The sequence below is a fragment of the Drosophila albomicans genome, chromosome 2R (genome assembly GCF_009650485.2).
Source record: "Drosophila albomicans strain 15112-1751.03 chromosome 2R, ASM965048v2, whole genome shotgun sequence".
Taxonomy (NCBI): domain Eukaryota; kingdom Metazoa; phylum Arthropoda; class Insecta; order Diptera; family Drosophilidae; genus Drosophila; species Drosophila albomicans.
In genome coordinates, this window is record NC_047631.2 from 7,478,956 (window position 1) to 7,492,839 (window position 13,884).

The following is a 13,884-nucleotide window of genomic DNA, read 5'->3' on the forward strand; positions in this document are numbered from 1 at the left end:
ACAACGACAACGAGAAGGGGTTAAGTTCACCCTTCTCTCCTCACTACAATGCGATAAATAGTTCCTTAACAGCTGGAAGAGCAGAGGCAAAAGGCAATAGAGGAAACGACCCATAATTGTGATGTTCCTTGTCTGTTGTCTGTTGTGTGTTGTGTTCTGCTTCCATTTAGGTGTCAGAGCCTAGCTTAGCCTTTGGCCATAATGGAGAGTGGGCGCCGAAATTTGTGGCGAGACTTGTGGCCTGATTTATTGGCTTACATCGCACAAGTATTACGACGACGATATGTGTGTTTTCGGGGGTCGTCGCCTGATGTCAACTGATGTCCTTAAGTTTGCAAGGATTAATGGGCAGTTAATGTGCGCATTATACGAATCATTGAGAGCTTTGACAAGTGCCACACTCTGCTGCAATTTGTGGCCAAAATACTTATGTGATAAAACACATTACGCATTCTACAAATATTTTGAGGTTTTGCTTCACATTTAATTTGTGCTGTGCTGTACTGTGCTGTGCTGTGTGATGTGATTTAAATCTCAGAGGCCCCATTCACGCTGGTGCCTGAGCTGCAGCTGGCGCAACTTGCACTCCAAGGCGGCGCTGCTGTTGAGCAATATCCTTCGCTGGTTCAGGCGAGAGGCGAAGGCAACGCGCTGCAGTTGTGTCAGCTGTTGACGCAGCCACAGATGATTAGCCTGCAGCTGTCGGAGCTGGACGAGCACATCAGCATTAACATCGTTCTGGCACAGATCCACGGCTGTTGAATGCGCTTTCATCGAAACGAAACGAAACGAGACGGCAGCTGCTGAGGGTAAAGAAGACATAAGAAGAAGCGTGGCATAATTTATGCGGATGCGGATGCGGTGCTGGTTGCGGGTAAGCTTCTGTTGGATGCAAATGTGAATGAGGAAGCGGTTGTGAATGCGGTTGTGGATGTGCGGTTGTTCGACTCTCTTGTAAGCTGACAAACTTTCTCCTAATCGTGCAAGACTGTGGTGCTTGACTCCTTGCTTCAAGTTTTTGTCTGCAAATTACGTATACGCAACGAATGCTGCCCTCGTTCCAAAATGTTGATTTCACAGGATTTTTTTCTAGTTTTCTAGCTGATTGAGTTAAAAATTGAAAATTTGCCAGCATTTGGGCAAGTTTTTAGCTGCTGCTTAATGTCTTGGCTGGTTTGCTGAGCAATATTCACTGATGCGTTCATAAAATTTGCGTAACATGCCTTCGCATGGATTCGCTCTCCTCTTCCTCGCTCCCTCTCTCTCTCTCTCTCTGCTCGTGCCTCAGCTACTTGAGGTGGCATAGACAAAATTGCTTTTACGCTTCAAGCTTCAGCCAAGCATAAAAATGTCTGCTCGACTGCTGGCGTTAGCTTCGTTGCCCCGCCTCCTGTCTGTCTTCTGTCTCCTGTCTCCCATCTCGCCCGTCTCCCCCCCGTCTTTCCCGCATTGTCTACCGCTCGTTGACGTTCGATTTCCAACTACGAGTATCGATTGATTTTGTATTCATTTTCTTTGTAGTTCAACTGGCAACTAGCAAATGGCAAACAGTAAAGGCAAACTGCACACACAGTGACGTGACATTCTCTCCGTTTTTTTCTCCCCCCACCCATCTTTTTTTTTGCACTTTTTTCCTGTCTCTATCTCGATTCACTTTTTCTTTGTTTGCTTTGCCCAAATTGCCCCTAATGTCGCCTTTGTGTGCCTCGAAAGCGTTTTGTACAATTGCAACAAGCAGTCAAAGTCGTTCAGCACTCAGAACAACAAGCGCAAACACAAACGCAAACGAAAAAAATTGTATTTTATTGAAGCATGCTTGAATTATTTTTAAATCGAGCTTTCTTGCTTTCCCACCTAATTGCTAGCAAATCCATTTAATTGGATCAGCTGCAAAAGCTTGAAACAAGGTGCAGATAAGACAACAAAATGCTCGCCACTTCACTTGGCATACGCCAAGGCAACCTCAATAGCAAAAACTGCGGTTCAAACTTCCCGCGAATGCAGCGACATGTTGTGGTTGCGGGCACCAACCGTGCGTATACGTTATATTCCAGAGCACCGACATGTACATACATACGTGAATGTTCGAGTACGCGAATGTGTGTAAGTGCTCATGCGTTTCATGCTCGTGATGCTGAAATTTTCGACATGTTCTGCAGAAGCAAAAAGCATATCCGGCACCCCGAGACTCTAAAGACAACACACACAGCGTGTTTCTGAGCCACGACTTGGGTGTTCATAAGTCGCCATTACCAATTCTTAATGCTTCTACATTTGGCTCTAGGTTTTGCTTTATATTCACAGCTAATGGCGGAGGCCATAAACCACTGTGGACTCGAATGAACACAGCGAAAAAAGGGTGAAAAATAAAAAATAAACAAATTGAAGTAAAAATAAGAGTTATTACTTTAATGCTGTGACTGCATTGTTAGCTTGCAAAATGTAGTTCAGTTAAAGCTCATTAAGAAATCTCTGATTCGCACTTTAAAGAAATGCTGCAACAACCACTGTGAGGGAAACATAAAGCAAATGAGTATTATTTCTGCGTCAAAGAGAAAAGTTATTTTTTAAGCTCGCAAATAAATTCTTAATTAACTGTATGTCAAAAGTTAAGCACAGCGTGATTCATAAATAACAACTGTGAATTAAATTCTTTATTCGTTTCCTCTTCGAAGCATATAAAAAAGAGTTATTACTTTATGAAAGTGCGTTTAACAAAGAAATTATTGCATCTTCAGCGTAGACTTAATTGCTGCGTTTGGCATTAAAGAAGTATGTCCTTTTGTATACCCGCTACACATATGGTAGAAAGTCGGTATGGGAGAATTCGGAAGGAAATGTCAGCATGCAGATGCCTTCTTCGATTCCGTAAAATATATAGATTCTTTATCAACGTCAACATCCAAGTCGATAAACACATGTCTGTCTGTCCGTCTGGCTGTCTGTCCGTCCGTATAAACACATGGATCTCAGGGACTATGTAAGAGATGGAGCTTTAATTTTTTTCGACAGCACTTGTAATGTTTAAAAGCAGATTATGCTTGTTTCAAATTTTTGCCACACGCTCTTGCGCCCCGTGAATCGAAAAAAAACAAATAGCAAGATCGTTTTTTTTTTAGTGATTTTTGGTAAGTTCAATCATAGCTACATTATTTATAATTTCTGAAAAGTTGGTATATTTTGTACTCTATATGCTATATCTTGAATGTAGTACTATGTCGATATATAAATATAGCCTTTCAGTATTTTTGCGATTTGTATATATTGAAAATAGGTACCGGGTATCTCACAGTCGAGCACACTAGCTTTCTTAATTGTTTCACAATTGGTTCACACAATTAACATTCACGAGGAATAATATTTTATAGCAGACATGTTGAAACTGAAAATCAATTCGAATAAACGAATTTGCAATGCAACTCAAAAGGATTTTCAAATATATAAAATGCGTATCTCTGTCCTAATTTCTCGGTCTGCCATTAATGTGAAGGCAAAAGGTTTGCTTTCACTGTTTGAATAAGTTTACTCGGTCAATGCTCCAAAATAATCTTTTATAGTGTGTGCAGACATGATGGAATTTATAATGAACTAACGAGAGGTTATTGACATATGTATATCAAACATTTATAGAAGCCTTAATAGCTCCGTCAGCAATAGTAGTAAAATGTTTGTTCAACATTTTAAATAAATTTAAATCGTCAGGATAAGATTAATCGATATGTACTTCATGCTGTTAAGCGTTGAAAATGCAGAAATGTTGGAATTTAAAATGAACAAAACTCAACGAACTCTTAACGAGTCTAACGAGCGAGGTTGTTGACCAGCACTAACTCAAAGAACTTTTGCCTTATTTCAAAGCCATTACCTGAACATGGCCAGCATTGAATAGCATAAACTTAACAACTGAAAAAGCCAACAGGCACATAATGAGGCAATCATCGCCTCACACTGATGATGAACGCAATCAATATGAACAAACTAATAAGTACGATTGCCGATGATTGAACATCAAGGATATTGCAGTGTGAAAGAGAAAATCAGTTTTAAACTCATCGATCATGCAGCTGTCAGAGAGTGAGAGTGTTTGTATGTGTGCTTGTGTTAAATGCATTTGTGTCTGAAATATGCTGCGATTGGAAGCTTACCTCTTGGCACTGGAATGCTGTCGATAAATGCTTGAAAAATTGCTGTCAGAAAATGCTTGAGAGCGGGCGAGACTTTAGAAACTTTAAAAGCAACGCCAGCTGCATGTGAGTGAGGCTTTCGAAATGTGAGATTGCCTAATTGAAAACCTATGCCACTAAACTGTAAGCCTATCTCTCCTTCACCCCTCTGGCTGGCACACTGTCAACTGTAGGCGCTGAGCCTGTGAGATGTGCGCCTCGCAATGGCAACTTAATTATTTCAGTGGCACGTCGCCGCCGGATGGTGAACTGCGAACTGCGAGTGGCGAATGACGAATGGCGAACGAAGACCGGCAACGGGTCGGATGGAGAATGCTGCTTAAGCCAAAACTCACGACAGCTGGCAAGAAGAGTAAATAATGAAAATAAGAAAAACGATGAAAAACAGAGATATTTATATAATAAAAGACGAGCTGAAAAGAGCAAAGCAGCAGGAGCAGCTAGCGAAATAAACAAAAGTTTGCAGCATGCAGCAGCGTGAGTTGCAGCTGCTACTATCGCAGGCAATGCCACAGCAAACTGTGTGGATGCCACAGCCAGAGCTGTGCTGAGCTAGTGGCACATCGCGAGTCGAGTGCTATTGAAAATCTGTGTGGAAAGATAAAGTTGGCTTCGCAAACGGATTTAACTGCAAAACGAGCGAATAAAATAGGGCGGGGCTAAAAGCCGACAAAGAGAGCTGACAGAAGATGGAGAGTGTACGTGTGTGTGTGTTTGCGTGTGTGTGAGTTGACCCCATAAAAATGCAGCCGTTGCCTTCCTTCCCCGTTGCCTTCCTTCCGCTCGCCAACAACAGCAATTGGATAGTTGCACCGGAAACTTGCGGTATTATTCATGGGCACGATTCATTACCAATATTAGTATTTTTTGCTCAATTTAACGAAATTTGTTAAACAGAAATTCGACTCAAACTGTTTGAGTTGAGCTAATTATATTTTGTTACTCTCGCTTATCAGGCGCCGAGTTTCTTTCTTTTTCGAACTGAAAATGCATTTTTCGCACAACAAGTCATCAGCAAAGTAATTTCATATTCATATGAGAAAAGTTTCATACAACGAAACTCAGCAGGTGAAAAAAGTCTGCCTACATCTTTCACATACTTTTTCTCATTTCGCAAAAATTAAATGAGACTCTATTTAACCCTTAGGCTGATGTTGGGTGAAATATTTCAAAATTCTATGATATACTGCATAACTCATTGACATTAATGCAATGTATGTTTAGTAGTGGTGTGTAAATATTGTTCCATTAACTGAATAAGTTCATTTGCTCACTTTTTATCAGTGAACTGAGTTTGTTCCCAACATTGATCATATGTAGTTCATTTTGCCCTTTGTTTACTTTCGTTCATCGCTCGTTTTGTGTCGTTCATCGTTAAATAATGTTAAACCCTGTTTATAGCATTCTAAGAATTCATTTATCTTTGTTTATAAGTTTTATATATTTGTTCGTATTTGTACATACAATGTGAAAAGCACACAATAAATTTACACAACCCATTGAAATCAAGTTTTAATACTGAAAACAAACAAAAATAAGAATTGTCACATCCGTTCAAAAGCTTGACAATGGATAAAGACAAAAAGTAGCCAAAGAACTGAAAATAGAACTAAAAATCAAAAGAAATCAACTGAACAAGAACTGAAAATCAAAAGAGAACAACAGGAAACTAGAAATTAAATGTTAACTAAAGTGCACAATTGAACCACTGAACAAAAAAGAAACGATTAAGGTAAACTGGTTCAGTTCGATTACTTCGTTCGTTCATGAACATCACTAATGCGTATGATAAAGTTTGAATTCGCTAGAATAATTAATCCAACAATTTGAAAACCATTTCCAATTTTACGCTCTGATGTTATTAAGTAATTGACTTTTGGTCTGCAATGTTATTTATTTTGCGATATGCTGCTTGTTGTTACAATTAATAAATAGCAATAATTTAGTTTCAATATTAAACACGTATCGCGAGCACAGCAAATATAATTTGCTAGAAATAATTCAATATTTTTTTGCTTTATGAAAACATAATGTTTGCAATATTCATCAAAATGATAATTTGATAATTTGTTGCAATCTTTCTTTGTGCAGCAAACGCATCACAAATATTATTTTAATAAAGTCGATAATAAAATTGTTTATTTTGTAAAATTGTGGCATTCGCCTGGGGGTTAAATGACTTTGCTAAGAACTGCGAGGGAGTGAGAAAGTAATTTATATTTTCGCAAGTAAGTTAAAAAAGGCAGAGAATATGAGTAGCACAATTAACGCCTGCAACTTTAATTGCTTTTAAATGTGGTGCTGATGCTGCTGCTTCATGTACTAAGTGTGCAGTTGGGTGCTGGGGCGAGTTAAGTATCTAACGGATTCGTTTGTAGTTCGCATCTGGGGGACGCCCAACGTTGGGCACCAACGTGACATGTCAACCGCAGGCGGCGGCTCAAAAGCGTAAGCAACATGACATACAGGGGAGACGCACACACACACAAACACACACGCACACAGAGATGTGAGTGTCTGAGCGCCTGAGTGCCTGCCTCAAAAGCGGCTTAACCATCACACACACCTACACTACCGCACACACACACTCACGCACACTTACAGAAGGGACAAACACAAAGGGACCGAGAGAGGAGCACTGATCCCAGCACAGACAGAAGCACAAACACAAACACAAACACGGACATGGACACAAGACAAGCCTAGGCCAAACTATTTACATGTCGCCCCATTATGTCCGGACCCGGACAGACACATCAACAGTGCGAACAGGAAGGGTGGAGACGGGTGGGGAGGGGAATACCAGCACCCTGTATACGTAGTCTTTTGTGCTACCGCACGCTAAGTGACGTGATTTAAATTTTCATGTCCTTTGTAAGTTTCAATGCTCTCGTCCCTTCGTCATCATCAGGGTCGCAGACTGTGACGTCATTGTTGCCGCTTCCGTTGCGCAAATCACGTAATCTGTCCTCAGTGGGTCAAGCAGCCACATGAATTGTTCAAGAGCATAAACAGTAACTGCCACAGCAAGTGCAACTGCAACACAGCTGTGCCACACAGAGCCATAGCAACACATTACAAATGGGACAAGTGCAAGTAAATAAAACCAGATACACACGTGAACTACATGCACTTGATTAAGATGATACGAAACTCGTCAACGTCGACTCGCGACATGCGACATGCAACATGCGACAGCTGAAAGGTCAAAGTAAATGTCAAATAAATGTCAACTGGCGGTTCTTCAAATAACAGCTGATATAATTGATCAGCGCAACTCGAAAAAACTCATTTAAAATAAAGAAATGATGTTAACAACTTTCATACACTTGTATAGCGTACACTTTCTGAAAAGCTGAGTGTGCTCACTACACAAAAGCAGAACTTGAACAAATACTTAAATGCAAAATGAATAGGTTATCCGCAATTCCGTAATGCACAAATATTTCTGCACAATACAATAAATTGTATAATCTTCTCTCAGCCATATACACTTCTATTTTTATGTGCTAAAAATATAACTTGCGAAAGTATCTCAGACATGCATGCCAATTGGCATCAGTTCAAGCAGCTCTCAACATTTTTAAAGTCGAACACTAAATATAGAACGTTAGTTTACTTTCCCCAGCACAGATTCATATTTGTCAGACATAAGCTCATTATGACTTATTAATCAGCAGCTAAGACATCTCTATTCCTCTGTCAGTCCGTTTATCAGATTGCTTCTGATTTTGACAACCACAAAAACCGAGTTTGACTTGAATGCCCTTTAGTTAAATTTAATATTCAACGGCCACTTAAGATTTTATTGCCATGTGTTTACGATTCAATTGTGATTTGAGTAATTCATGCTTTTATCTTATTAATTCCCGTGTTGGCAATATGCTTACTTGGCAGCTGTGCAAATTGGCTTTAAAGGATCCATATGCCGCAAAATTAAAGTCAACAATGTAATCTCTTCGCTTTGCCTTAATTAATCGGCTATTTGCGTACTTTCACTCTTGGTCCGTGTGTCAATCAATGGTTATAGTAATAAGTAGTGTGTATGAATTTTCATCAATTTGCGCGTCCAGTTGTCAACTCCAGTTGATATAAATTTTAATTATACACATTCGCATATCAAGTGATTACACTCATTATTGCCATACTGGCGATGTCGATTCATCAGTTTGGCAACTGGCTCATCATCAGCAGCAGTCTCAGCCTCTGAAAATAAGTCAAGCTTTTTAATTGTTTAATTTTCATTTAATTTTAATGCCTTCTGCATGTGGCCTTTCGGCCTTGTTGACCCAAAAAAACAAAAAAAAAAAAAAAGGAAATTAAGGACAACAAAAATTGAAAACAAGAAAGAAAAATCTGAAACTGAAGCTGAAGCTGAAACTGAAATGGAGAAAAATTGTGTGTCATTTGGGTGAGCTGATAGCGAAGGCTTCGCCACAGTGTCGCTCGACGGGGCTTACAGTAATGAGAATACCATTCATAAGGCCATAAATAAATGCGGGGAGATGCGTAAACATGATGGCGAATCGGGTTGTCGGCTCTCGCTTCTCGGAGAAGAAAGGTCTATGTACTATATGTGGAGGCGGGTCTTATCGGGGCAAGTGGGCATCATTAACCTGGCGGCGTCCAATGTAATTATGTTAACTGCTAATTGTATCCAGGGTGCGGGTGCAAAAGCGATTCGCTTTGAACGGGTCTGGGATTGGACTGGTGGGTGGAGAGAGAGAGAGAGAGAGAGAGAGTTCAATGCAAAAAAAAAAGAGAAACGCAAAGCATAAAGATAACGATGATTGGCCAAAGAGCATGGGAATGTCAACGGCAACTGTGTTTTCCTCCTTTATTTTCCAAGTGTGGCATTTAAAATAAACATGACAACAACGCCCACAGAGGAGGCGGCGAGAGGTGGGAGGGGAGGGGAGCAGGGATAAGCACTTGATCCTGTTCGTAGCCACACATGGCCTGCGGGTTCAGGCCATTGAAAATGAAAAGTCTGTTTTCGTTTTGTTTTTTTTCGCCTCCCTCAGTGCTTGCGCTGTTTGATTTTAATTGCAATTTCTTTTTTTTTTTTTTTTGCTGTAAGATCTTTTATATCTCTCCGTCTGCTCTCCGTTTGAATCGTATTGATTTTATAAGTGGATTTATAAAATCGCGAGTTTTTCACATTAAGGCAATTTGGGTAAAATTTGTTTATTAAGTTCTGACACTCTTAAATGCAGATGGCAATTTAATTTTCCGGCAAATGAAATTGGGTTTTTAATTTGGTTTTTTATATGTAATTTTTTAGCATGTTTGACATTAAACTTTCCTATCAACAAATTGCATCACATTCGTTTGCCATTAAAAATGTCACGCCAATAACACTAAACAACAGGGTTCGTTTAATTAGAATTGATAAGAATCTAACACAGAAAATAAGCTAAATAAATGATTAGTAAATAGTCGAATTTGAATGCCTGATAGCGTCACTTATTTAATCCGTATAAATAAGTAAACTCTGTTAATATTGAAACAGAAAGTTAGTGAAACAATTAATTAAAGACGGGACTCAATTAGACTTATAGTTGGCAAACAATTTTCTGGAGTTATTGACAAAACTTGTCTCAATTGTGTTGAGCAGGCAAAACTGGCGCCATCTACCGTTCTTGGCAGGAATTGTGTGAACGAGATCTAATTATAAAACTTTAAATTGCACAGGATTGTTAAATTGCGATAATTGTTTCATTTATAGAGCAAAAGTTGCTTCAGAAAAGTGTTGTCACTCTTAAATTTTATTTCAACAAATAAACTGGCAACACATTTATCTAAATATATGATAAAAAGTAAAGCCACAGCTTAATTGTGGATGCGACATAACTTGAAAATAGAATTAGAGAGAGAATACGAACAAATGTGAAGAGTCCGACGTGAAATATGAAACATGAAGCACGAATGCAAAGCACTTTCTGTCTGAGTGGGAGAATTGTGCAAGAGGCCTGTGGCATTGTTGAGGGTTCAATGTGCTGGAAGCAAAAAACATAATTTATATTCTGATTTACAGCTCGTTGTGTGTCGTGTGTTGTGTGGCAATGTAGGGTACTCAACTGTGTTGCCCTGTGTAATGTTTATTTGCATACAATTGTTGTTGTCTTTGCTTTGGACCAATATATCATTGGGCCAAAGGAAAAACTGACAACTACAAATTTGGTCGCTGTTTATGCGGCCAGCAAATAACGCCAATATCTACATTCATATGCATAAAACATATTAAACATACTCGCACATAGTCGAGAGCATATATATATATAAAACATATATGGACATCCCTTTTGACCCAAAATAGGTAAACATATTTTACATATGTATGCGTGTCCTTAAATACACACACACTCACACACACACAGAGCATGCAAATTGTCATCAGGCAAACGGAGGAGGAGCCACGCCCAGTTCGACAAGCACGCCCATTGTTAAATGTGAAACTTTGCGCGGAATTCATAATGCACAATTCGCGTGTTGTTTACAATTCATTTATGCAAATTTTCGGATGGCAAAAAAATGGCGCAGCATAAATATGGCGAAATCAAAACTAGCACAATTTTCATATAATTAATTGCTATTGACCCGTAGTATAATTTATTTATTTTTAACGCATACTCTCATCGGGGACCCACAATTATAGTACAAAAATATTTTAAAACAAAATTCACATTGCGCAACTTTAAATCATTTGGTCTTTAAGTGACTTAACTCACCTCTGGCATTTCCCTTGGCTCCTTTCTATCCCACCTTATGAACTAAAACGTATTGTCGCTTTGTGTATTCACTCGTAGTTTATTCCAAGGTCTAATTAATTATTTTTAGTTGAATGAAAAGCCGTTTTGTGTGTGCTCATTATGAATAGAATTTCATGTGCAAATTTCTAACATTTTTTTGGCATTCATCTGCGGGCTTCACTAATTGAGCTACACAAACTAAAACTAAGAACTAAATAATACCCGCTTCTATTAACAAGGTAAACACACAAAATATTCCTTTGAGTTGCCCTGATATTCGCCCTTTCCCCCTGAATAGCTCTGCTATGATATCATAAAAGACAGCTTATTGTAAGGAAATGTACTTTCACTTATTGAGCACCAAAAGTACTCACATCACCTGCTTACTAAGGTAAGCACAGTTAATTCCCCTAAGTATCGCTGTGATATTTTAGCAGCCTATTAGCTCTAACAAAACATTCAATTAGTTGTGTATTTTTATGATTAGAAATTATGTTGTGAATTTATCGAATTATATAATAATCACGAAAAGGTTTATCAATGAATTATACAATTGAAATAACTACATTATAATTTATAGTAGAATATATTATGACTTCACTTCATTATAAGAGTGTGTGAATAGAAGTCAAGGCAAATATTAATAGTGATTAAATTGAAGAAAATAATTATACAGTTTGAATAAGTTAACAATAATGTAGAGCACATCATCCAACATTTTAATTAGTTTATTTATTTATAATTTATTGGAAATGAGAGTATTTCATAATACCATAATAAGATGAAGTAAAGTTAAATATTAAAAATGAAATTATTATACTCCATTATTCCGTAATGAAATCAATTATCGATTATGGGGTTGATCACTGAATGAAGCATTCTGAAATAACTACATTATTATTTAGAGCACAATATATTATGACTTCCATTCATTATAAGACTGTGTGAAGAGAAGTCGAGTCAAATATTAATAGTGATTAAATTGGAGAAAACTATTATACATTTTGAATAAGTTTACAATAATGTAGAACACAACATTCAACATTTCAATTAGTTGTGTATTTATAATTTATTAGAATTGAAAGTATTTTATAATCCCACAATATGATGAAGTTAAGATAAATATTATTATTATTTTTTTTTTTAAAAATAATAACGAAATGATAACAAGGGTAGGTGCACTGTTACCTATGTTAACTGGGCAACTTAAGCAAATCAGAAATAAGATAAATATTAAAAACGAAATTTCATTATGAAATCAATTACTGATTATTGGGTTGATCAATCAATTAAACATTTTGAAATAAATACTCAATAATTTAGAGCACAAGATAACTTTGAAGAAGTTGTATATGTATCTAACATATTAATAAGGTGAAGCTTTCTTAAATATTGAAGATGAAATTATTGTATTTTATAACAACAAAATAAATTGAATTAAAAAATAATGATAAAAGCGTTCATCCATCGATTAAACATTTTGAAATAAATTCATAATAGTTTTAAGCGCAATATAACACTCAAGTAGCTGAGTATAATTATTATTACCAATAGTCAGAAATTAGAAGTAATTTATTGTACAATTCTATCCTCATATAACTTTAGTTCTTTATGAGATTATAGGATTTAAAGCCGAGTCAAATATTAATAATGATTAAAACTAAGTTAATAATAATTAGAAGCGCAATATTATTTTCAATTAGTTGCGTCTTCTTAATTTATTAGAAATTATTGTATAATCCCATAATAAATATTAAGATTGAAATTATTGTATTTCGTGACTCCATAAAGATATTTTATTTCAAAACTTCATAATTAAATGAAGTTGGACTAAATGGTAACGATCATGAGTTATGCATTTAAAATATATAAAAAATAATTTAGGGGCTCAATATTACACTCAAGTAGTTTGGAGTGTTTATTATTAGAACTAATTAGGTTTTGTAGAGGAATATAACTTTAAATAAATTTCTCTCACCTTCACTATATTTTATATTTATTACAAACATTTTTGTTATATTTCGTAGTTCTAAAAGGAGTCAGGTAATAAAAAGAAATAGACAAACTTCAGTTGGCACCATAACGAAGTTGAATGAATAGTGTTAAATAACATTTAGTAGAAGTGCTCACATGTCCTTTGAGATAATAAAATGCTTTCTTTTTCTCCCTCTCTATGCCTTTAGTAACTTCCATCCATCTTATCCAGCCATAAACTTTAGCTACTTTATCAACTGATTTCCTATTCTCTCACACTTGCTTTTGCTTTTTGTCTTGCTCGCCAAGCAGCAAGTGGCTATCCCAAGTGAAACTTCTGATTTCAGTTGACCACATTTTGAGCTGCCTTTAAACTAATGTCTAGAGACGGACACGTACTCGATCGTAAGTCAAGTGCTTTGGCCGAGAAAGTGTTGCACATATTGTAAATAGATATATGTATGTATCTATGTGTACAGTATAGTAAAGTATATGTATATGATTTAGCAAGTCAACGCTCAGCGTTCAACGCTCAGCACTTGGCCACAACTCACTTAGAGTGCGCTCTGCCACAAATGGCCCTAATACTCAGACATCGGGCCACCCCAAGCCATATTTATGGCAACCGGCTGTAGTGCTTTGAGTTCTCTGAGTAGAAGTGTTGCAAGTGTCGGTTGCCGGTTACCGTTTGTGTGTGTGTGTCGGTGTGTGTTGCTGTGTGTTTCTGGGCGGGTGTTTCAATGACTTTCAATGGTTCACACACACACACTCACACAGAGAAACACAAAAACACAAACAAAGCAACCCAATCAGCAGCTTAAATCAGCGGCAACAAAAGCTTGCCACAATTTCCGCAACTTGAGCATTTGATTGGCATGGGCCAAAAAGCTGTTTTAAATTTCAAATACATATCGCACACCTTTAATCAACTTGTGTACACTGGTACGCTGGCAACCGTCTTCTACCTTCTTCAC

General features: G+C 37.4%; 1 protein-coding gene across 1 annotated transcript; it reads right to left on the reverse strand.

Annotated features, from left to right (window-relative positions):
- Positions 1–447: 447 nt before the first annotated feature.
- On the reverse strand, positions 448–4,295 carry LOC117574950 (uncharacterized). The gene is made up of 2 exons (XM_034259003.2): positions 4,146–4,295; positions 448–803 (listed from the first exon to the last, which is right to left on the reverse strand). Exon 2 carries the CDS (start codon positions 772–774, stop codon positions 535–537), a length of 240 nt encoding a protein of 79 aa, XP_034114894.2. The 5' UTR covers positions 775–803; positions 4,146–4,295; the 3' UTR covers positions 448–534.
- Positions 4,296–13,884: the final 9,589 nt, after the last annotated feature.